At 42.9% G+C, this 25,461-nt stretch overlaps 1 protein-coding gene and 1 pseudogene across 2 annotated transcripts; both read right to left on the bottom strand.

Annotated features, from left to right (window-relative positions):
* Positions 1–12,236: 12,236 nt before the first annotated feature.
* Positions 12,237–13,667, bottom strand: LOC131825602 (peptidyl-prolyl cis-trans isomerase A-like; annotated as a pseudogene).
* Positions 13,668–15,329: 1,662 nt separating this feature from the next.
* TM4SF1 (transmembrane 4 L six family member 1) lies at positions 15,330–22,976 on the bottom strand. 2 transcript variants are annotated; one of them, XM_059163802.1, is made up of 5 exons: positions 22,680–22,976; positions 21,239–21,328; positions 21,003–21,148; positions 18,068–18,268; positions 15,330–16,198 (listed from the first exon to the last, which is right to left on the bottom strand). In XM_059163802.1, the coding sequence occupies exons 1-5, from the start codon at positions 22,854–22,856 to the stop codon at positions 16,051–16,053; spliced, it is 762 nt and encodes a 253-aa protein (XP_059019785.1). In that variant the 5' UTR covers positions 22,857–22,976; the 3' UTR covers positions 15,330–16,050. The 2 variants fall into 2 exon arrangements, with proteins under 2 accessions (XP_059019785.1, XP_059019784.1); XM_059163801.1 differs by having other exon boundaries at positions 18,088–18,268; positions 22,680–22,971.
* Between the last annotated feature and the right edge of the window lie 2,485 nt (positions 22,977–25,461).

The following is a 25,461-nucleotide window of genomic DNA, read 5'->3' as shown; positions in this document are numbered from 1 at the left end:
CAGGTCATATCATCCCCAGGCATGGTTGGATCAGCCAGGAAACACGTAGGTCTAGGCTCAAGAGATAGGAATCCTTGCTTATCATCCAATGGAACATATAAGAATGCAACCCCACAAGCTTACAAGTAGTTAGTCAGCACTACCCTAAAGATATAATCACTAGATGTACCTAATGAAATTTCTAATGTATAGAAGAAAGCTATTTTTCAGATTCCACGTATCTTCTCATGGAATAGACCTCCAGGGTACCAGATGTTAAGTAACACCTGCTAGCATGACCTCATAGGCCTCCAATCAACAGTGTCCATCTTCTCAGGAGATCTTTGGAACCACTTCTTCCTGAGCCTCTGGCTAACAGCACCCACTTTCTCAGGGGACCCCTCCCCCAAATTTTGCCCTTAAAACCCCCCACTTGCCAGTCTTCAGGGAGTTCAGGACTTTTGAGCATTAACTCCCCATTCTTCTGAATGATGCCATACCAATAAATAGCCTATCTTTCTTCATTGCAAAACTCTGTGTCAGTTGTTTATTGGTTTGCTACAGATGGCGTAGACTACATTTCATTTGGTTTGGTTAGAATAGCAACCACGTATTATTGTTCTGATCACCTGGAATCCCTTTTTTCTTTCTTTGGGGAACTGTCTTCTGGCATTCTATGCATTCTTGGCGTGTTTGGCCCACCTCAGCCATCCTTAACTACCTACTGGTGTAAACACATGGCCTATGCCCAGACAGTCAAAATATCCCAACTTGGAGGCCACAGCACATTGGTCTTGTGACCCAAGCAAGGCAGTTGGGGCACATGCCTGGATTTTATTTATGGACATTGGGATAAACAAGCTCTCATTCCTCTTGGTTCACTAATCTAAGATGACAAATCATTTAATTAAGGAATTATTTCACTCAGTGTATTGTGCTCACACATGGCCATATGGAGGAAACTCATCTGCAATGAAAGAAATGAAACCAACACACTAGGGGATGCAGAGGAATGGGAAAGAGAGTGAGAGTAAGAGAACAAAGTGTATAGACAACACTGTTTGAGGCCTGGAATCCCTCGAACTCATTGACATCCGCATTGAGTTTCTGTCACATCCAACTGAGAAAGATCTTTCTGATATACTGACCGTGTTGGATCTTTTGTTTTTCTGTGTGGTATGATAAGAAGTATATTTGGTGATTGTCCCTAATTCCATGCACAGTTCTCCTAAAACCCTTGGAATTTTCTGAGGGATGGGAGTGAATTTTGTTATTTATAATGAGCCTCTTTCCACCACACCTGAGTTTATGGTAATGAGGTGACTTAGGATGAGGCCTCTACATAGCATCAAGATGGGGCTGGTCACCAAAAAGACCAAGTGATTAGAGGGTGGGAACTTTTAGTCCCACTCACTGACCTTCAGGAAGTAGAAGGGGAGCTGGAGATTAAACTTCATAGAAACTTGAACAACAGACTTGGTGAGCCTCCAGGTTGGTGAACATCAAGATGCTATGAGGCTGGCGTGCCCAGAGAGCGCCTGGAAGTTTTGTGTATACTCCCTACACCTTGCCCTATGTATCTACCCTAGCTACCTCTCCTGAATTATATCTTAATAACAAACTGACAAATATAAGTGTTTTCCTGAGTCCTATGAGCCTTTCTAGCAAGTTAGCCTATGAGGGAGGGTAGGTTATGAGAATGCCTGAAGTCGGAGAGCCCAGGAGTTGAGACTTGTGTCTGAAGTGGGGGAAGTTTTATGGGACTGAACTCTTAAATCTATGGAATTTGACACTAACACCAGGTAATTAGTATCAAAATTAAATTTAATTGTTGGACACCTATTGCGTGCGCAGAGTATTGGAAAATTGGTTGCTGGTGTCGGAAAACACCCTATACTTGGTCACAATATATGAATGCTGGGTTGCATTTGTTTGAGACTCTACTTTTATAAAAAGAATAGCACCACCACTGTGTGCTGGGGGCAGGGGTGTGAATGTGTCAAATCCCCAGCCATCATATTTGCATTGTCTGCCTTCCTAAAACACATGCTGGGAACATACTGAATATTCTCACACTCCTTTAAATGGGTAGCAATCCTATCCCCGAAGCCCTCCACATGCCCCTTCCTACAGAACCCACAACTCTCTCCCTTTTCTCCAAAAGTAACCACTATCCTGACTTTACAGTGGTCATTTCCTTACTTTTTCTTCATAGTTTTATCATCCAAGGGCATCCCTAAACTCTATAATCTAGTTTTGCTTTGTATGTGAAGGGGGGGTGGGAGACTAAGCATGTTGGAATATGTTGTACATCAAAGGAAAGGATTTTACTATGAGCAGTGGTCCTCAAACTTCTCAGGGCAGTGGTCCTCAAACTTGAGTAAGCACCAGAATCACCTGGAGGCTTATCAAAACACAGATGGCTCACTGGGCTCCACTCCCATGTCGGCTGATTCTGTGGACCTGAAGTGAGGACTGAGAATTTGTATTTCAAACCAGATCCTAAGTGATGATGCTGGACCAGGACCACACTTTCAGAATGAGACTTAGGGTATATGAGGATATATCCAGGGCTGCTCTCAATTCATCTTGAATAGCTAAGCTTCTTACTTCCCAAAACACTTTGGAAATCAGGATTTGATGGCTCCAGAATTTTACAATCATCTCTTTATTCTTTTCACTATGCTGGCAGTTGACAATTTGCTTAGCCAGTTTCCTTGTACCCAAACTAAAGAGCCTAGGTCTAAGATCCTATGAGCCCTTGTATTTAGACCATCATCTGGTACCAAAACACTGCTCTATAAAGGTCAGAAGCCCTAAAGGTGGCTGAGTTCTTCTGGGTAACTGGCCTCTAGAGTTTGGATACATTTCTTTCAAAAGAGAGATTGGTATCATCCTAAGATTCTCCATCTTGCACAGAACCCAGATGGAAATCTCTCCATCCCCAACCATACAGAATCTTGTCTTCAACATCCTTTCACTCTCATTGCATTTGCCACTCCAGCTAGACTGCTGTATGAATTGCCAGGATGAGTTTTGGTGGTAGTATAAACTCAAAGGAAGACTCGATCTCTTCCAACAGAATTTGTATCCCATAAAAAGAAGAGTGCTACACAAGAAAGAAAACTACTGTTTATTTCTGACTTTCTTTTCATCGCTCAATGTGTTGAGTGCTGTTTGAGGCAGTCTCCAGGATGGTGCACGGTAATCCTTACCCTCCTATCTTGTCCCAGTGCTGGTCTGTGTGACCAATGGAATATGGCAGAAGAGACAGTAGGTAACTTTCAAGATTAGGCATAAAATAAAAGCCTACAGCTTCCATCTTTCCATCTTGGGCCTTCTCTCTCTCTCTCTCTCTCTCTCTCTCTCTCTGTCACACACACACACACACACACACACACACACACACACACCACCAACTCTAGGATCAGCTGGATGCCTGTCCTAAGCAGCTCAACAGGGAGGGCTACATTGCATAGACAAGAGCCTCCAGCCGGCAGACCCTTGAGTGATCATAAAAGTGGATCCTCTATTTCTAGTCATGCCTCAGACAACAGTGGACTCAGTTCACTTTGCAGCCTCATGAGCAACGCCGACCTAGAACCGGAGTTAAACTGCTCCTGAATTCCTGGCTGCAGAAACTGTGAGATGGGGGTGGGGGGGAGGTTTATTGCTTTAAACTGCTAAGTTTTGGGGTAATCTATTATGCAGTGTTAAGTAATAAACACAGCTGCCTTTCCCTAATTGACCCCTATTAACCCTTAAACAGCCCCAAGAAACAGTTATTGCTATATTTCACTGAATCTAAGATATCATCCCTTGCAAGGTGTTCTGTGAACCATTTAGAAATGAAATAAATACTACTTAATGTTGCAATTATGAAATAAATGTTACTTAAACTGTGACATGTCTTCAGTTGTAAGATGCACTCCAATTTCTGTATGTTACAATGTGACAAAACTGGGCACATCAGAACTGACGGAATATGTTACCTGCATTTTGCAGCCAGGATTTCTGCTCACACACAGCAGAAATGAAAGCTTGCTTTTTCATCCCCATTCTTCAGCTCCCCGTGCAGTAACCACTTAATATGTTTTGAATAGAGAGGTCAATGGTCTGAATGGACATAATCTGACCTCTTGGGCCACGCTGGACTCAGCATGGATCTTGTTTTTCAATGTAGATCAATAAGGGAATATTTTAAAAGATGTAAATTTTCCTAATTCTCCTTTCAGCCAAAGGAAGGCTTCCCTCTCAGTGCTGGCCTCTACATTGCCTCTTTAACTACAGTGCAGAGATACTTGTTTGTGGCTCTTTAAAATCAGCCCCGGCTGGCCCCAGGTCCAGAACAGCTGACATCAAGTGTCTGTTCTCACATGCATTATCTGAGCCAGACAGGATCATTCCCACTGGACATGGGAGGAGAGAGAAGCTGAAAGACATTAAGAAACTTGCTTACAATCATAAAACAAGAAAGTGACAAAAGCTGGATGGAGTTCTACCAAGCTGTTCTCACCACCACTCCTCCCACACCAGCAAGCCTTCTCTGAAGCACGGAGTCGTGGCCTTGTCTACTGGTCTTAAACGGTATTCACAACAAAGTGGAAAAGGCAGCCAATGCCTGTGAGAGTTTTCAGTGGCCTCTAAAATGCTTTTTTGATGAATAGCCTACTGTCTTTTCATCTTGGGAACACCGAGTGTTTCATCAACATTATCTCATTAGTCCTCATAGCAGCAGACTTTTCAAATAAATGAGTTAATGTTTGCAGAAAGTCCTTGAGATCTAAAGACTAGAAGTGCTGTATGAAGGTGCGGTGTTGTCCTAAAGCCTGAACAGCTGCCAGAGTCTGTGGAGAGTCTGTTGGAGAGCTAGCCTGTGAAAATGGCGGACTTTTCAAGTCATGGAGATGGAAGCAGGAATGGGGAGGCAGATCCAGCATAGCCGATCCTGGTTTGGACATGGAGTAAATCTACAAAGCAGAGATACCTGAGGGGATTTCATTGGCAATCTGGTCAATTACTGATGCCCTCTTGATGGGCTGAGAAGGATCTTGGGCCATGTCTGGGCTCCTTGGGAAAGAGTTTGGGAATGGTGAGTAATGTCTGCTATGGATACAGGACTAGTGAATTTGGAGCATGTGTTCCAGAAATTTGCCTGTCTTCCTACAGATCAGTGAGCAACTTTACTATAATCATTTATTAGTTCTAGGGGGTCCTTTGTTGTTGTTGATTCTTTTGGATTTCCTGCAGAGACATTCATGTCATTTGTGAACAAAAATAGCTTATTTCTTCTTTCCCAGTCTGTATATCTTTTATATCATTTTCTGGTTTTACCACATTAGCTAAGACTTCTAGCCTGACGTTGAAAAGAAGTGGTGACAAGGGATATCCTTGCTTTGTTCTTGATTTTAGCAGGAAAGACTAACTATTCACTTAAGTAAGATGTTAGCTAGAGATTTTTGTAGATGTTCTTTATCAAGATGAGGAAATTCCCTCTATTCCTAGTTTGATAAGAGGTTTTTTTTTTCTTTTAATCATGAATGGGTATTGGATTTTGTCCATCTATTGATATAAGTATGTGATTTTTTTTTCCTTTTTAGACTGTTTATGTGGTAGATTACATTAATTGATTTTTAAATGAGGAGCCAGCCTTGCATTCATGAGATGAATCCCACTTAGCTGTGACATATAATTCTTTTTTATACATTGTTGGATTTGATTTGCTAATATATTATTGAGAAAGCTTACATCTATGTTCATGACAGATATTGGGGTATAGTTACCAAGTGATTTTAACAGGCAGCCAGAGTTGAGCTCCTGTTCTAAGGGTTGAAAGAAGAAATAATATGCAAAATTCCTCACATGTTGGGTGGCTACTGAATCCCAGAGCTCTGGATTTGGGTGAGGAAGAGAATGGTGAAGCAAGAATTAATGAGACTGATAATAGAATGGAACTACTATTCTAATCTCTTTATTCATAGATAAAATAACAGTCATCTGAGACAAAACTTTATAGCTTATCATGATTTTATATAGGCTCTAATTTGACCATCCAAATCCTAATAGGCAGTTAGACATGACATCAGCATCTCCATTTTATAAATTAGAAAATTGAGGCTCGGAGAGAAAAAGTGATTTGCCTAAGTTTAATAGCCATAACCCAAACTCAGCCTGAGCAAAACCCAGACCCCTTTTTTGTTTAAAGATTTTATTTATTTATTTGACAGACAGAGATCACAAGTAGGCAGAGAGACAGGCAGAGAGAGAGAGAGAGGAGGAAACAGGTTCCCTGCTGAGCAGAGAGCCCGTTGACGGCTCAATCCCAGGACCCTGGGATCATGACCTGAGCTGAAGGCAGAGGCTTTAACCCACTGAGCCACCCAGGTGCCCCAACCCAGCGCCCTTTTGGTAGGGTTCTTCAACTATTCAGATTTCTGTGGATCTTCCGTCACTCAAATATGCTTTTTATTTGATAAAAGTTCAGATAAGGATCCAGTTGTTATTTAATTCCTTGTGGCATTAAAGGGGGAGTGACTTCCAAAGCAAAAAGAAAGAATCCTCAAAAAGGCACATAGAACCACTCACTTCTGGTCTGTGGAAACCATTTAGTTTAGTTTGCTTTACCCTCAGAAGCAGAGGTGATGGGAGAGTAAGAGGTGTGGAGCCAAGAAAAGTGTGGTGCTCAGGGAAGATCAAAGGAGCCTCTGCATCCCTACTCATCCTTTCTCTCTACACTTGGGTGCTGTCCTTGCACCTGGCACACCTACAAACTATCAAACCCTGATGTTACCATCTACATATGGAAGCCCTGAAGATATAAACGAATACTTCTCTCATTATACAAGATGAGACTCACCATTGCCTCTAGTGTGACGCCTCCCTGGGCTAAAGAAACGCCTAATTGCTCACAGGTTACCTGACTCACAGGACACCCTGACCCTCTAGCGGGGGATGCTAGAGCCTGAATCGTCCAACTTGTCTTTGCAGAAACTTGTTGCTAACATGTCATTTTGTTTCTGTCTCTTTCCAACCTCAAGCTTTGCCTGCCTCACATCAATGGTATGTCTTTGCTCCCTATACCTCTGTACCCATGCCCAAGAGGGCTCATGCGCAAAGGCAGAGGGAAGTTGCTTCTCAATCTTTCTACACACACCAGGGTCCACACTCACATACAAATGCACCCCATGATAAACACACTGGGACTCAGAAATGGAGTTGGTGGGAGAGCTGGCTTGATGCTGAACTATGGAGGGATGAAATGCCTTATAATTAAGGGATGAAATGCCTTATAATGAAATTCTACTGTCTTTCCCACTCAGAGAGGTCTCCCACTTGGAGACCAAGACAGCTACAGTAGACTCCAAGATTGTAACATTGGCAATCAGGACTCTCCACAAAACTTAGGGAACTGGGGCCCTTGAAGGGCATATAATATTCTCTTAGAGAATCATAGCAAGATCCAGAAGGGTGGTAACCCTGCATGCTTTTTCAAGAACAGCAAACATACATGAAGTACATCAGTTTCTGTCCATTGAACAGACAGCAGATGATTATACTGAGAAATGCTTTCTTTCAGCCTAAGTTCCTGGTCATCAGTGAAAATATCTAGCGACACCTGGGTGGCTCAGTTAGTTAAGCGTCTGCCTTTGGTTTAGATCATGATTCCAGGGTCCTGGAATTGAGCCCCAGGTAGGGCTCCCGGCTCAGTGGACAGCCTGCCTCTCCCTCTGCCTGCTGCTCCCCTTGCTCATGCCCTCTCTCTTTCTCTCTCTCTGACAGATAAGTAAATAAATAAATAAAATCTTTTAAAAAGATTTTATTTTAAATCTTTAAAAAAGAAAGGAAGAAAGAAAATCTCCTCTAACCTCTATCCTCCATTGTCACTTCACAAGTACGTCATGTTCCCACGTCTGTGCTTTTCTTCTTATCTGCTATTTACTTTTCTCCAAAGCTGTAGCCCTAGGCTCTGAGAGTTAAACAATTTGGGAAGTTTTGAGTTAAACAGGTTTTACAACAAGAATTCTCAGAGCTTATGCAATGTTAATGGGTGTGGAGACTCTTCAGGAAGATTTGTGTGCACTATTTCCCAGACATGTTCAAAGAGGTCTCATAGGGCACCTATTTAGTTCAGAAGATGCTGATCAAGTCCCAGACAGACACTGCTCTCTCTTCCTCTGTTATGGGTTGACTTGTATCCCCTTGAAAAAGATATATTGAAGTCCCAATACTTAATACCTCAGAATGTGACCTTATGGAGGTAATCAAGTTAAAATGAGGTTCTTAGGGTGAGCCCTGATGCAATTCAACTAGTGTCCTTCTAAAAATGGGAAATTTGGACACAGAGATGGATATGCACAGAGAGAAGCTTATGTGAAGAGATAAAGGGAGAGGTTGTCCTTTTATAAGCTGAGGAGCCCCTGAGACTTCCAGAAGCTAGGTGAGGAAAGGCCTGAAACAGATCCTTCCCTAGTACCTTCTGTGGGGGCGTGGCCCTGCTTGACACCTCCATGTTGAACCTCTGGTCTTTAGAACTAGGAAATAAATGTCTCTGGCTCTGAGCTACCCAGTGTGGGGTACTTTGTTACAGCAGCCCTAGGAAATTAATATATCTCCTAACATCCATTCTTCTAGCTGGGCGATAGGTAAACCAGGTTCATTTTTTTTCTCTCTCTATTCATTAAAATTTTTTTTTCTAAGTTCTATGATCAGCTTGAAAACAACAAAAATGCCCATTCTTCTCCTCTTTGATTGTAATGGAAGTAGGCATTTTTAGCTAGGCAAATGGCCAGCTACACTAGAGCTCACAAACTCTTTCAGTAAAGGTTGAGGTAGTAAATATTTTAGGTCTTGTGGAACAGATGTTTACTTTCACAACAGCCCATTATGCCATTGTAGCAGAAAGGAAACCATAGAGAATATGTCAACAAATGAGCATGGCTGTGTTTTCATAAAAATTTATTTACAAAAACGGGCAACAGACCCGATTCGCTAACCCCCGATCATTGAGCACCTGATGTCTACTGGTCATTATTTTAGATTCTGGGAATACCATGGTGAGCAACATATTCAAGGCTTTTGCCTTGTGGAGCTTGTGAAATCTTGTTTACAGTTGTGTCCTCAGCACCTTGTGCAGGGCAGGGCGAGTAGTGATCAGTCCAGAAATACTGAACCCATGAATGACTGACAGGCCCTTGGGTGAAAAGAGATGAGTCAAGCCTTGGGGTGGTAGGCCAGGGGGGATCTCTGGGTTCCTTGCATGGTTAACTAAAGCCCAATAAAAGAATCTCCACTGGCAGTTTGATTGCTTAACAAGATAAAAGCAAACCAACACCAGAGGGTGCCCCCCCCTTTTTTTAAAGTAGGCTCCAGGACCAGTGTAGGTCTTGAACTCATGACCCCAAGATCAAGATCGCATGCTCTGCCTACTGAGCCAACCAGGCATCCCCAGTGTGTCCTTATATCCTTGCACAATAATGATCATAGCCTCATATTTCCAAAGATACAGAAACTGGAAACAACCCAGATATCCACTAATATAATCAATGAGTAAATCAACTATATTATTTTCAAATAATGGGACACTATACAGCAAAGGACGAGAACAAGCTACTGCTACAGAAGACAACAGAAGAATATCAAAACCACTGCAAACAGAAACAATCTACCCTCCAACCCCCAACTTGGACACTGAGGACTAAAACTCTACACTGCTCTAGCTTACTGTCTACAGCTTATAGCTTACTGTTTACATTTACTATGATTTTATTATTCCCTAGTCTCCATTAGCACAGTTTACTTACTATTCCAGGATACTCTTGCCCAGGTGAAACACTTTATTGTTTATTATAGAACTTCGTTAAAGACCCATCATCTCTTCAATAGAAAACATCAAGAGTTGACACCTCAAGAGCCTTTGAAACGTTCACCTCAAAATCCTTGCCTTGCTTCTCCCACAGTCCTAAATGATATATTCTTACCAGTCCTATTCAAATCTTCACATTGAAAGACTCACCTAAACCAGAACCAAAATCTCAAATTTAACTCTGTCCTTCCCTCTCCCATGAAAGCTCATTCTAGGTGGTATTCTCCCTGATGGCAGGAAACAACACGTTCATCTTTGTCCTCTGAACAGATTGTTCTGGTGATCTTTCAGGAGCCAGCATTCAACAACATAATGTTTAGTGAGAAAAACCAGACACAAAGAGAGCATGCCTTATTAATCAATTTATGTAAAGTTCAAGAACAGACAAAACTAATCTATGATGACAGAAATCAAAACTGTAGTTACTCTGAGCGTGTGTGGCTGTGGTAGGGTATGTACTGCCTGGGAGAGGTTATGAGGGAATTGTCTGAGCACTGGAAGTTCTATATCTTGATCTGAATGGTGATTAGTATGAATAGATGTATGTAAAAATTCACTGAGCTATACATTTTTGTGTGCATTTTACTACATGTAAAAAAGTAATTTTTTTTCAAGATTTTACTTCTTTGAGAGAGAGAGAGAAAAAAAAAGAGAGCATAGGTACAAGTATGGGGAAAGAGGCAGAGGCAGAAGGAGAGGGAGACACAGACTCCCCACTGAGCAGGGAGCCTCACTCGGGGCTCAATCCAAGAATTCTGGGATCATGACCTGAGCCAAAGGCAGACACTTAACAAATTGAGTCTCCCAAGTGCCCCGTAAAAAAGTAATTAGAAAAAAAAGGCTTAAAAAGGTTAAAAATTTAACCTAGGCGTCAAAGGTTACCAGGAGAGCTGTGTAGTTCTAGAATTTCCTTTACCAAAGGGTTGCCTTAAACAATATGGAGTTAGGTATCCTATGAGATCCTAAGGGATCTTAAGGGAGGTGGCTCCCTTGGTTTTGTTTTCAAACCTATAAGTACAGTCTACATCTGAGATGCCAGCGGCCATTTCAATTGGCCTTGAGTCCTGTGTATAAGTTAATAATATTTATACACGTGGAACAAAGATGGGCATAGTGAGAATTAGCAAATGAAACATTTGACACAGAGTCTTGCACTCACAGGATGCAACTTGTAGATATAGACATCTTGAAACAGTCCCTCAGTGGGAATGATAGTATTGCTCCTATAAAAACTAGCGTGTGAAATGTTGCATAAGGGAACTCACTAGCCCTCTGTATTTAAGGACCAAACTCCATGAGTTGAGAGTACATACAGAACTATGTCATCAAAATTGGGAGAGGGAACAGTGTTGATGGCTTTCATTCCCCTTATTTGTAAGATTCACCCATGTTTTCTCATGTATCCATAGTTTGTTCTTTTTAACTGCTGAGGGTAGGAAAATGTGATTATATGTGGTGTATGGGAGGGGGGATGCGTGCATGCATGAAAGGAAGAGAATTGATTGTTTAATCAGTTCCAGGAATTAACAACAACAACAACAAAAAATCCAGCTTCAGAAAGGTCAAACAGGTTTCTTGAGCTGCAATAGTTTTAAAAAGTGTCTGCATTGACAAAGATGAACAGACACACAGAATATTTTGTGTTGAGAGGAAGAACCATTTGTACTAGCCTGGGGTGGGTAACAATTTCTCTATGTAGGATGTGTTCAATCATTTCCACAAACCATGCCAGACCATATCTTATAAACCTGTTGTTAACCCTCCCTCTCATCTCAGAAAAGTAAAATGAGGAAAATTCGAGGTGTGCCTACAAAAACCCTGATAAAAGACCGATGTTCAAAATAAAAGCATTTTATCACTTTCATTTTTGAAAAACAGATATATAGTTGGTATCTATCTATCTATCTATCTATCTATTTATAGTTGGTATTTATAAAAATCTTATTTGGTAGCTACACCAAATAGACACCATGGACTTGGACTTCCCAAGCACAGACGAGAAATTATGGACTCCCTACCACATTTGTAGCCTGTGGTTACTGCCTGCCTCACCTGGCCCATCCCTTTGGCTAATTGCCTGCACAATTATTCTCCTGTGTTCACTGCAGAATGACTCCTCTGTCCACCCACAGGAACAATGGTTTTCTCCTACGCTTGGGGATTTTCCTTCAAAGACTATGGACTACTCCCCGAGTGATTTTAGGAATGAAACTTTATTTTCTCAAAAGTAATATGTGTTCACTACAGAAACTTTAATAGGCAGAGATAGGAGAAATGAATCCAGACAAAAATAACCCAGAATCTGACCAATATTATTTCTTAGCGCATATGTATTATAAATATAAATAACATTTTATTGTGCTGACATTTTATCAAAACAGTTCCTTGTTGGACTTTGAAGCCCTTGTTATTTTTCTGGCTATAAACACCACTCCCAAAATTATTCCTGGAAACTGAACATCCTTGGTTTGTTTGTTTGTTTAGTTTTTACTTTATAATCGTGAATTTAACTCTACAATCTAGCTATTAGAGGGGAAAAAGGAAAATACAGAACCATAGACCTGCAGTGAGAGCACCAAGATTATAGGCTATTTTGAGTGACTGGGGTGAAGGGGTGCTCTCCTGAGCTACAGAAGGAATAGTCTGTTAGTTAAGATAGCACACAAGTCAAATGTATTAGGTTTGCCGACAGTCAGAAGTGGTGATCTTCTCACTGGTTTTGCCATTCCTGGACCCAAACCCATCCATGCTTCCCAATATTCATGCCCTTTCTCACTTTGCCAAAGACCGCATGCCAACCAGCCAACCACTCTGTCTTGGCTGTGCAGATGAGAAACCGGGAACTGTTTGGGTTGGGTCCAGCATTCGCCACCAACAAGATGCCCAGACCCTTGTGCTTCAGGATGAAATCCTCAACATCAACTTTGTTGCCGTAGATAGACCTGCCCCCAGTGCTGTGATGGCATATGAGGTCACCACCCTGGCACAGAAATCCTGGAATAATCCTGTGAAAGCAGGAAACTTTATAACCCAATCCTTTCTCCCCAGTGCTCAGAGCACGAAAGTTCTCTGCTGTCTTTGGCACTTTGAAAGTTTTAAACACACACACACACACACACACAGGGCTAAAAAAGATATGCAAACCTTATAGAGAGTTGCTTTTCTGAAAAGTTGTAACATCACATACCTGTTCCCACTATAGATAAGTGTCAGAGGAAACATAGAAAGATCTCACACACCTACAAGAAACAAATTGTAGCGAAGGTAACACTCTATCAATTTCCTCAGACTTTAATCGGGGAGATTCCATGTATTTAGGTAGTTATTTATAAATTTGGTAACTATGGTGAATGGATACTCAGAGGGAACTAGCTAACCTTCAGGCCATGTGTGCTACTCAGGTGACTCAGAGTCTACAGGAATCTTACTGTTTTCATGTTGCCAGGTGATAATAAGCTGTTTCTGTACAATCTCTGAGGGAATTTCCAGTCAAATTAAGGGTCTGGAATATTATAGACTCAGAGTGTGGGCTATAAATATAAGTAAGCTAGGATAGAAGGTAATTTGTTTCGGCCGTTTCCTCTGGCCAATACCAATGACTGCTACTAGAGAGTTTACAAACTAGGGGATACTTTGAGTCACTCAAATTTCAGCAGTGGGATGGGATGGCCGAGAGTCCCAGGGACCTGTTCAAGGCCCCCTCAGGTGGGTGGACGGGCTGAGTCGGTTAGAGGAGACAAGACTTGATCGAGCACCTGGGCAGACAGGGGTAGCCAAAGAGGTACAGGGGGCCAAGGAGAGGAGCCAGAAAAACGTGGGTTTTCATGTTAGATGGACCTGGATTCATACCATAGTTTTTACATTTGTTAAAGATAGGCCTAGGGCATATTACTTCACCTCTCCGAGCTTGAACTGTGTACGGTGGAGACAAACACCACTTCCTAGGGCATGCTGAGAGATTACAGTGAAATAAATATATAGAAACTTAACAACAGGGATTCCTGAGAGGCTCAGTTGGTTAAGCGTCTGCCTTCAGCTCAGGTCATGATCCCGGAGTCCTGGAATAGTGCCCCATATCAGGCTCCCAGCTTGGCAGAGAGTCTGCTTCTCCTTCTGCCTGCTGCTTCCCCTGCTTGTGTGCTCTCTCTCATTCTATCTCAAATAAATAAATAAAATCTTAAAAAAAAATTAACTACAATAATTGATAATCGGAAGAACCCCAACAAATGGTTGCTGTTACTATTATCAGGATTAATCATAAATTTTTTTTAAGATTTTATTTATTTATTTGACACAGAGAGAGAAAGAGAGATCATAAATAGGCAGAGCAGCAGGCAGAGAGAGGAGGAAGCAGGATCCCTGCTGAGCAGATAGCCTGATGCAGGGCTTGATTCCAGTACCCTGAGATCATGACCTGAGCCGAAGGCAGAGGCTTAACCTACTGAGCCACCCAGGCACCCCGTGATTAATCATTATTATTGCTGTTGCCTTTGAGGATAGATTTGGGTGTGGGGCAATCATTAGTACTAATCATTATACCTCTTCTTTGGATTTTCTATTTCAGGAGTTCTAATCTGGTGCCCAAGGATCCCAAGAGGCCCATGTATAGATATCTAGTAGAAGGGTGTTAAACTCCAGTGAGAAAAAAATGTCAGTGTTTTTTTTTTTTTAAAGATTTTATTTATTTGACAGAGAGAAATTACAAGTACACTGAGAGGCAGGCAGAGAGAGAGAGAAGGAAGCAGGCTCCCTGCTGAGCAGAGAGCCCGATGCGGGACTCAATCCCAGGACCCTGAGATCATGACCTGAGCCGAAGGCAGCGGCTTAACCCACTGAGCCACCCAGGCGCCCCAAAATGTCAGTGTTTTTAAACCTGTAATGAAAACGTACTATTTCCTCTGATCTGACTATATGCAATAGCTCACAGTAGTGATCATGGTTTGATGAATGAGACAAAATTACATATTATTTTTTTATCACATTCAAATTGTTGCAGGTTTCTCAAAATATCATTTTATTTCAATGGGAATCCTGCTTTAAAAGCACAGTTGTTCAAGACTCAGATCAGAGTTCAAGACCAACTCATTAGGCTACTGCTGGAACAATGTGATCTCTGTCTCCCCCTCTATAGATGTTAGGGTGATGGAGTTGGCTGTCAAGGTAACTGTACAATTGAAATAAACTAGCAAGGGAGAAAATGTCTGTGAGCCTCCACTGGGGCCTGACGCCTGGAGCATCCAGTAGAAAGGAAAGTTACATATGCGGTGTAATGACGCGGTGTAATGACCTCAACCCCAAGTGATGCAGAGCAACAGCAATGAGTGGATGGCAGAGAAAGGTAGATGAGGAGGGCGAGGATGAGGCAGAGAAAGTGGGATAAAACACCCAGAAGCCACAAAGCCCCCAGCCATAGGGGCTGCACTACCCACAGGCTGGGGAGGAAAAATAGGGAGAAAAATGGAGGAACTTTAAATAAAGGACAATGAAATTAAACATGGTAGTGGATACTTTATTTTGTTGGATTTCAACCATCAAGTTTTGGGGTTATTTCCTCACGGTCCTCCTGCCCTTCCTCCTTCTCCCCCATTTTCCCATGATGTTGATTAACTGTTTTATTCCGTTTCCCATTTTTTCTTGTCCGAGTCTCCAGGCCTTTTTCTTTTTCAAGATGCGATCCTTGACACTTGTCTTTGAAGGACAAAACGTTTTCCACGTGTCAGAGAAAGGTAAGATCTGGCAGGACTCCTGACAACATTGCTGGTGTTGAGCCCTTCCTCTAGCTCGGGCACTTTCAACCAGCCGTCCTGCTCTGGGCAAGTATCTGTCTCTCGCAAAACTCAGAACAGTTCATAAAGGCCTCTTGTCAGAGATTGGCAGGCATATGAATGGGAAACACCATATAAACAGTGAAAAAAAAAAAAAAACAACATCTTTTCAAGTTGTTGGATTTTCTCCTTCATGGTCTTAAAAAAAAAAGTAACTTGACATCTTCCATGCACATACAATAGAAATGGAAATGCACATACAATAGAAATGGAAAAATGATATTTATCCTTATAATGCTTTCAAAAACATTACTCAGGCCAGAGTTCATCTCAGCTACGCTGAGGACCGACCGTCATTCAGTCAATAAATGACCTCATTTGTTTTCACAGTCCTAAAAAAAAGGTTTGTTTGCTACGCTTGACATCACATGAAGATGCCAGTCTTTATACACATTTATAAAAGTAGAATATGTAAAGTATGATACAGCGGTACAAAGTTTTACAAATTAATACAAGTAGAATATATAAATTACAATGAAATAGAGGAAGGTTGTGGTTCTGTCTTGGGCTGGTTCTTTTAGCAGTCATATCGCTGTAAAGAAAATGAGATAGGTATTAGGTCACCAGCAGGCTGAACAGACGATGATGCCATTTTCGTCCTAAAATTTCCTGTTTGAAGCAGACATAAAGCAGGCTGATGTCAACTTCAGCTGAGAGCCTAGACAATGCTCACGAAATGTTTCCTAAACAAAGGACACCCATTGTCCTCTCTGAGGAAAAGCTGTAGGAAAAAACTATGAAAACGCAGCTTACTGGTGTTGAGTTGGCTCTGAATGTGTTTGGGGTAGGTTTTTAATCTTAGGGATTTTAGAGATAATGCCACGGGAGTTTCACCCAGGAGTGGGCTCAATGGAGGTAACTTTCCTGATTCAATGCTACCAAGTTACAAACTTGACTCATCTACACTAAAAAACCTTGCCCTTTGAAAGTGTCTTTTGTCTGAGGAATAAAGGTAGCAGATCTGCACTGGCATTTCTGGGAAGAAGACATCCCTACTGTGAATTTCGGATGGGAAACCCAGTAGGACTATTTGCTCACCCCCCCACACTCCCTCTCCCCACCATTCTCCCCACCCCACCCCCCAGCTCAGAGAGGAGGGTCACTCTGACAAACCACTGGCAGCAGCTGTGGTCACTGACATATTATGCCTCTTTCCAAAAATGCACAAGGGCTGATGTCCAGCGGGGCCTCATCTAATTTAAACTCTGCCTTGTATGAAATTCAAGGTTAAAGATAGGTTACATTAAAGTAATTCTGAGAGGATTCTTCTCTGCCTCTCCCCAACCATATTGCCTGGAAACAACTCCACACTGAAAGTTTCCCACTGTGTTGTTTTCTTGGAAATATGGCAAGCTCCCAAAGGAAATTTTTAATCTTGCTGTACTCGCCTGATAAGGAAAACTAAATTTTTATTTTAAGTTCCCCTCAAAAATTTTAGAAAGTTTCCACTTATTTACAGCAAGGTTTTTCATGGTAGCAGTGGGCTTTCGGTTTTCATTAGGTTTTGTCTTATTTTAAGAGAAAGAGACCTTGAACCAGGGGAGTAAATGATTAGGAAAATAGAAATTAAGTTTCTGTTGACCTAATTCCATTTTACAGAATAATGCATAAAACAAACAAGCTGGACTTCCATCAATTCATTAATACATGAGGTTTCTTTTTTCAGAAGATATAGAAACAAGAACTTTCCCTGCTACTAACAAATGCATACTTCTCTCTGAAATCATTTCCTCGGGAAACAAGTGCTTCCTGGTTTTCTTTCACCGTGAAAGGCTTTTGACAAGCAGCTATTCAAAGGTTACTAGTGATTCTCTGTGCTTAGCTGTTGCGGCATTTTTGTGATGCCTTTTTAGGAAGGAATTGTAAGAGATTCAACAGAACAGCAAGTATTGCGTATAGGCTGAGAGCAGGGGTTGTGGCAAAAGATGACCTAGGGTCCGAAGCCTGCTCCTTCCTGACTAGGGGACTGTAGACATATTGCTTAATCTCCGACTCATAGTGGCATCTGAAATGTGAGTGTAGCTGAGTGCCTAGTGCAAGGAACGTTGACTACTATTTGTGTACACTAGTTGGGAACATGAGAGCAAACGCAGTTGTGTCTCTTTGGCTGGAGCCCGTGAAAGGGGTGTTGAGTTTGCTCTTGAAGGAACACTTCGTTTATGGACAGCATTTTTTTATATACACGGAGCCAACTACAAAAAACCAAGATAACCCAGGGACTATGACACTCAATGAAGCTTATTCCCCAGAGCAAAACCATATGCTGTAAATGCTTTTGCCACAAAGATGGTGTAAGGACAAATGCTGGTAAGTTGAGCAGCTTTTAATTTTGCCTTTTTTTCTTTCTGATGAAAACAATGGCATATTTTAGTCATTGAATACCTCAGGACCAGGCTGTGACATTTCCACACAGTTTCTTACCTGTTGGCGAGAGCAGTGATAACCACATATTCCTCCCATCACTCCATTTATTATTTGAATGAGACACAAGATGAATTCAATTCCACCGAGGGCCAAAAGGATAGAAAACAGAGTGATATTCCATTCAACAACATGTGTGGGTTCAGCGCACTGGGACCATGAGGAGGTATCCAGAAGGTACCTGCGGATGAAAAAAAGAAACTTCTGTCCTATGACCACACCTAATGGGATGTCTCATAAGCTACTTTCTATGTGGTGCTTTTTCGTTCAGAGAAAAAAGAAATGAATTAATTCATTGACCTGTATCAAATTTTTCTAGTCCAAGTCATTTCACAAAGTGAGGAATTTAGCCCAGGTCATGTTGCAATGAGAAACATAAAATTCAGCAAATATTATTGGGCATTCACTGGAGTTAAACACTAAGCCCAGACTGGAGGTATAAATGGTGAACATGGCATGGGCTTTGCCTTGGAAATGCAGAGACTCTAAGAGTGGAGACAAGACGCAATCGCATTGTGACAGGTATACTGATCAGGTGAACCAAGTTTGAGGAAGGGCCCATAACCTAACCCAGGAGAGTACCTGCTTATATAACTATTCCACAGGTCTGAGCTCCATGAAAATAGGAAGCAGAACTTTCATCTTTGGCATCCCTAGACCAGTATCTGGCACATAGTAGGTACTCAACACTTTTAAAAGTAATTGAGGGGCGCCTGGGTGGCTCAGTGGGTTAAGCCTCTGCCTATTGCTCAGGTCATAGTCTCAGGGTCCTGGGATAGATCCCCGCATCTGGCTCTTTGCTCAGCAGGGAGCCTGCTTCCACCTCTCTCCTTCTGCCTGCCTCTCTGCCTACTTGTGATCTCTCTCTCTCTGTCAAATAAATAAATACAATCTTTAAAAAGAAATAAAAGTAATTGAATGATAAACAAACTGAAGTCACTTTGAGAAATAGTAGCACACCATGCTGAAATCACGTATGACTGACTATACACACACACATAAGTCATATACATATATACGTGACTTAGGAGATTTTCTAAATACCTAAAAAAAATATTCTTACAGTTTGAAAAACTTCAATCTCTGATTATTCTCTTAGAATCTCAGCCTTTGCTACATCATAAAGCATGTGGATCCTTAATGAAATAGAATTCAATCATGTGGGAAAATCTGCAATTGACTTAATTCCACAAAGAGGTCTGGTATAAAACTCTTTTCTTATCAGTTTTTCTAAAACAGCAGAACAAAGGGACTTGGAACTAGAGACCTAACTTTGAAAGGCTCATTGAGTCAATCAGAAATTCAACTTGTTGATTTAAAAAAAGAATTCTGTCCTTATGACCCTGTCTTTCTGCCTATCAGTGGAGAAAAGAATTTGTCATTTTAGGACACAACGTTAAAAAAATTCTTCAGCCCCACTTGCCTATTGAGCAATTAATCAATATTAATTGATTATGACCATTAGTTATTTCCCATACTGATCTCCTTGGACAGGTTGAAGGAAAGAATGATATAGAAGCAGAAGGTTTTTTTTACAGAAGCTGGGGTGGGCCAGGGGAGGGGCATACGCTCAAACAGCTGTAGAAATGTTTAGTGATACTTGCCCTTCCCCTTGCATTCCAGCGACATTCATCATGATCACTTTTACAGGTGGGTTTGTACAGTAGTTTGTATGCCTGTGCATACGTGAATAACCAATTTCTACTAGTACATTCAGTAGGTTCTGAACAAAGTTGAATCATGATCAATAACCATTTTGACCACCGAAATTTCAAACCCCTCTAAGTGCTACTGTTTCTTCCGAGGCTACCTTGGCTGTATTAATTGTAAGTTAGGAGATAGTTTGTCAGTTTCTGTGACAAATACTTTATGTTTATTATCTCATTAATCCTCCTGACAACTGCCCCTGGTTTTATTTGACAAATGAAGTAACAGAAAAGCACAGAGCTCAGTCCACTTTATCCTGGTTGCTGAGGGAGAAATGCAGAACTAGGACGGAATCCAGGTCCGTGGAATTCCACATTCATGATTTATGAACTCCCTATATGCTACACAATTCGTAGGGGATAAACAGTCTTGATGATAGAAAGGCAATCGAAATTCATTATTCATATTATTTTCACTCATGAATCTCATAACTAAGCTTTTCAAAATTCAAAGAAGGATGTCATTCATTCGTCATCATGTACCTCAGTTTCTATCAGCTATTTCTGATCGTTCCTCAATAATGGATAAGAAAGAAGCATCAACATAAAATAAAAGGCCTTAAATTATCCTGATGTTAAAGTCGTGTATCAGACCTGTCTCCTATGGGCTGATTTCAATAAATTTAAATAAATAAAGAGTTTGTTGTATGTAGTTATTGTGTTCTACATGAGTGTGTGTATGGGAGTTCTAAGATCTACCCTGGACTTTGGTTAAATTCATAGGCTTTCCATCCATATTACCTAATGATTCCATAATATTTTCTTATAAAACAGTAAAATCAGCTAATCATTCTGGTATAGTGGACACACTGTATGAGCACAAACTCTATAGCCACACTGCCTGGGTTCAAATCCTGACTGTCCATGTCCTTCCCAGCAACGTGACTCTGAATAAGTTCCTGCAACTCTCTATGCCTCCTTTTCCTCATCTGTAAAATGGAAGCAATAGTGGAAGTCAACACACCTCTATTAAATTTATCCTTAAATCTATGATGAGGGCTGAATCAGGGAATCCATTAAAAAGCACGGAGAGCCTCTCCGGGTCGGGGGTCCACGCTCTGACACCGCCGCCTGGTGCCTGAGTCCCGGCGAAGACACCTGACGGAGCGGACAGACGCTCGGCTGACCGCTGCCCGTCTAACCTGCTGGGTTTGCCACTGTACCAGGCGGCGGTGAGAATGCGTGGCCCGACAGGAAACCATTACTCACTGTCCATCGGTGTTGGCAAAGGTGTAGTTCCACTGGCCCGAAGAATTAAGACATAGTGGTCCTTCCGCCAAGCCCAGGGCAGCCACAATGACGCAGTAGCCGGATCCCGCGACTCCGATCGCAGCAGCCAGGACAGAAGAAAATATCTGGCGAGAGCAGAAAGGGAGGACGTGAGCCGGCGAGGCCCCGGCCGCCTCCCAAAGGACCGTTTCCACCCTGGGAGCTGGAGCACCTACCGTGCATCTCTTGCCGCAGTTTTCGTGGCTACAGAAGCCCCAGCAGTCGTCCTTTTCCAGCCCGATGAACATAAATGCTGGCAGGAACATCTGGTTCGAAAACAGGGAAACCAAAGTCACCACCTTCCCCCCCAAATCGAAGCCTGTCATAAGGGTCCGGCTAAGCATCTTTTGCTAGAATATATTTCTTTCTGACAGTGGTGGATGGCTTTGGGTTTGCTTGCCCGAGGCTCTCCAAGAATGTAAAACCAGAAGGAGCACAAAAGCCCTCTAAGTGGAGTGCCTGCTTGTTTGACACATGTAATATGTCTTTAGGGTGAGCGTGCAGGTCGGGAGGGCTTAAGGAGTAACCTGTGGAAGAGTTTCTTCTACAAGAGTTCCTAGCACCATCCCTCAGCTCTGGATGAAACTCTTAAACTCTGTCTTCAAATCTGATTCCCCCCCCCCCACCCTTGCAAAATATAGATGATACTAACAGTCTTTCATAGAATAACTGAAATTTTTCATAAATTTTACGATTGTTGCTTCACAATAAAGCTCTTTAAATAAAGTATGAAGTACTCTGAGTTTGGGATCAAAAGAAGCTTAAACAGGTGCGATGTTGCATGAAGGACAAATTATTATGTGAACATGATAATAAAGCTTCATAATAATGTATTCAATTTAAATGTCATAATGTCTTTTCCTGGCTAAGAAAAATATTCTCTGTGGTACTAGCGATTCCATAAAATGTCTTTCTAGAATTCTCAATCCTAGCATTTAAAGTGGCAAACTCAAGTTTGTCCACATTCTTTCCATGCTGTGGTTGAAGTTAATACTTTCAGCTCCCAGGCTGGCAGGCAAATTCCTCTCACTTCAATTAAAAACAAACCTTGGAAGAAACAACACATTCCACTGTGAGCATCAGACCCTGATCTGCTGCTAACTGTAGGATTTTTCTTAGACACCACACCCAGGATTACATAAAGGAGAAAACTTATAGTTCTGAATAGCAATACACTCATAACTTGTGATTTTTTTTTTCTGCAATAGATGCCTGAAAATAAACAGCAGAGAATTTGGATACAAAACTGTTGATTTAGACAGAGAACCAGCGGCGTCCTCCTGGCTCCCCAGAGTAAACATTAAATGCCCACCCCCTCCAGTACTAGAAACTCTATAGTGTCTCAGATCTAATTTAAAAGCTAATATCTGTTTTGTAACTGTAAAGTAAGAGAGAATAGCAAAAAGGTAGTCCACTGTTAGTTGAAAGAGGATTTTGTAAACCGTCCAACAAAATTAATACACCAGACCTATCTCAACTTTCGTGTGATCTGCTTTCCAAAGGAGAACAAACAGAAATAACTGGATTTGGAAGGAGGCACTGTAGAAACATTTCCATGAGAACCCCTCATTAACAGAAGAGAATAGTTTAAGCTTCTAATAATTCTGAACAACTTACCAGCAAGCCCCCTCCCACGATGCCGGAAAAGAACCACACGAAGCGGCTGAGATGGTTTTCAGAGACATATTTTGTTTCCCCATTGGGAAAGTAAAGCAAGATATTGGCCACAATGCAGAGGATGGCCAGCCACACCAGGGAATGTCCAATGCATCGTGCACATCTGCCGTAGCACATGGTGACAGAGAGTCTGGGAGGCTTTCCCCCTTCCCTCTGCAGCTCAGCGAGGGCCCGAGTCAGAGAGTGTGCCTGTCTGGGGAGAAAGCAGAAGCAGTTCTCAGCCCATTCCTGCACCTCTTAAATACTCTGAGTTCTTAGTCACTGAGTGGGTGAGGTACTTTGCTTTCATTGGTCCTGATCACAGGCTCCCGTTGGGGTTGGGAGGGGGGGAAGGCAGAGGGAATGTCCCGCCCTTCTGATGAAATCCTTGAGACAAGCGAAACCAGGGTAGGACGTGAGAAACAGCCTCAGTCATAGGCAAGGAAGAAAATGATTAATCTTCACCAAGACATGCTATTCCTTCACAGGACAAAGAGCTGACAGGGGAGTCTGATACGACTTTCCAGTAACTGTCGAGTGTCCGCAGCTGACCGAGCCAGTGGAGGCTTTGCGAGGCAGCGAGCTGGGATCCTGCCCCACGCAGCTCTCTGGACAGCTTCCAGTTGGACGGCTCCGTGTCCACTTCCACTTTTACCCTGGCTTAATTCCAGACCTGAGGCTGTCCTGAGCCCCTAGCTTGTCTCCTTGTCTGTGAACAATGAAGGGCCCACCAGCCATTACCCCACAAATTTGAGGAGGCTGTTGGGAACATTCCTGAGCCATCTTCTTTTCTCTGCCTACTGCGTGCTCTGCAGGATGGCTCCAACTGTCCAGCTTTCCCTGGGAGCTGCCTCTAACACAAATCTGGCACCAAAACAAAGGTGGCATTTGTCCACACAAAGGGCTCGGGCACCTTTTTATTCCTGAGGATTGCTATCAGGCAAAGAGATCCCAGGAAGGGCCAAGGGAGGCCTAAAGCATGGGGAAAGGTTAAAAAGAAAAAGAAATTTTAAAAAAAGAAAGAAAGGAAAGGAAAGAACAAGAGAAAGGAACAGAAGAGAGAGGGACTTGCAAGTGGAGCGGGGGTGAGGGGCTAGACAGAGAGAAACTGGAAAGAATGGGACGCACAGTTGTTGGTCAGGACTCAGGGTCTCCCTGTGGTCCACCAGCCAGGCCCTGAGCCTGCTGTTGCAGGCTCGCAGATGAAGGCGGAGGAAGGGTGTTCCGCTGACTTTCTTACGCAGCTGTCTTGCATCCTTGCAGAAGGAGGGCTCAGACTCCAAAGAAGTTCAGCCCTTGAATAGCAGGTTGTGCGGGCCAGATGGGCTGGGGGAGGACGGGGTGACAGGTGGGGCCAGGACTAGAGGGGCCCTGTCCCTGGGACAGAAGAGGGAGTGAAGAGGCAAAAGGCCAAGATGGGGTGTTGTTAGTTCGGAAGAGGAAGGTGAGCAAGGCAGGTGAATCTGGGAGCTCAGGCTGCTGTGGCCAGAGGCTGAAGGATTTGGGCCAAAACTGGGGGGCAGGACACGTTCCAAATGTGAGGAGGCTCGCTGGGGTTAGTCACAGAATCGGGACTGGGAGGAACATACTAAAAAAGGTGGGGCCATGATCCAGACTGGCCTGAGAAAAGAGGTGGATATGAAAAAAAAGCGCAGGCAGGGAAGGCTGGAACCACCAGCCTGCTCAGGTGTAGGAAGACAGATTTTCACCAGAAACGTCACTCCGTTACCACCACGTACCTTCTGTCCTGGCTTTAGGTCCTCATGGAGCGAAGAGTCCATGGTATCAGCGCCTGGGGTGGTGTCCAGGTGAGTGCCTGGGCCCTGTGTTAAGGCATCATCATTGCAAACCTCCACTCTGCTGATATCTCCCACCTGGGGCCAAAATGGGGTGAGCAACCCTGTCACAACTTCGCTCCTGTATGCTTAATCGCCTTCCCCCTTCCCCCTCACCCCTACAGTCAGCAGGGTGTGAAGGAGAGAGTGAGGGGCAGGCAAAAAGTGTGGAGTGACAGCCCACCTCTGCTGTTTTTCTGTCTGGGGGATCAAGCAAGTCATCACATTCGCGGGACCCTGTTTTCTACTCTATATGACACGGGGCAGGACTAGATCAGCTGTTCTTGAGGTTTTGAGACTCTTGTGAGGAGACGGACCCTCTCCCCACAACCCAAAAATATACAGGTATGCAAGCACACATGGTTCATTACACTTCAGGGGTTCCAGGGGTTCCCTGAAGCTCGTTAGTGATTCACTTGCACACTTCGCCAGGTGGGCCCTGTCTGGAGACCATCTGCATCACAGGTGCAGACACTCACTCCGCTCTCAACATAGTAAATACGAATCATGGGGGACGAGACCCCATCACCTGAATTTTCTTACAAACATTCCAAATGAGTCTTGTGTTTCGCTCAGGTTGGGGATCACCGGCCTGGTCCACGGGCCAGGTAAATATCATGTGTAGTGATGTTCCTTGAGGCCACTCCCATCTCCAGTGGTTCCTCTGCTCCGGGCAGACATACAGAGTGTGCGTGGATCGTGGGGGACACATTACACATCTGCATAAGTCCCTTTCAGGCTTGAGCTGACCAAATTCACTTGTAACATGGTCCACCATGCCCAGACTCCTATCATTCTACATAGTACCTTCTGATTCTGCCCCAAATCACGGTCCTTTTTGGGTTAGGTTCCTGGTTTAAGACCAGATATGTTTTTTAGGACAATTGTTTAACCCCTTGGCTCTCATC

This window comes from Mustela lutreola, chromosome 2 (genome assembly GCF_030435805.1).
Source record: "Mustela lutreola isolate mMusLut2 chromosome 2, mMusLut2.pri, whole genome shotgun sequence".
Taxonomy (NCBI): domain Eukaryota; kingdom Metazoa; phylum Chordata; class Mammalia; order Carnivora; family Mustelidae; genus Mustela; species Mustela lutreola.
The sequence above is the reverse complement of the archived record's forward strand: the minus strand, read 5'-3'. Positions and strand labels throughout refer to the sequence as shown.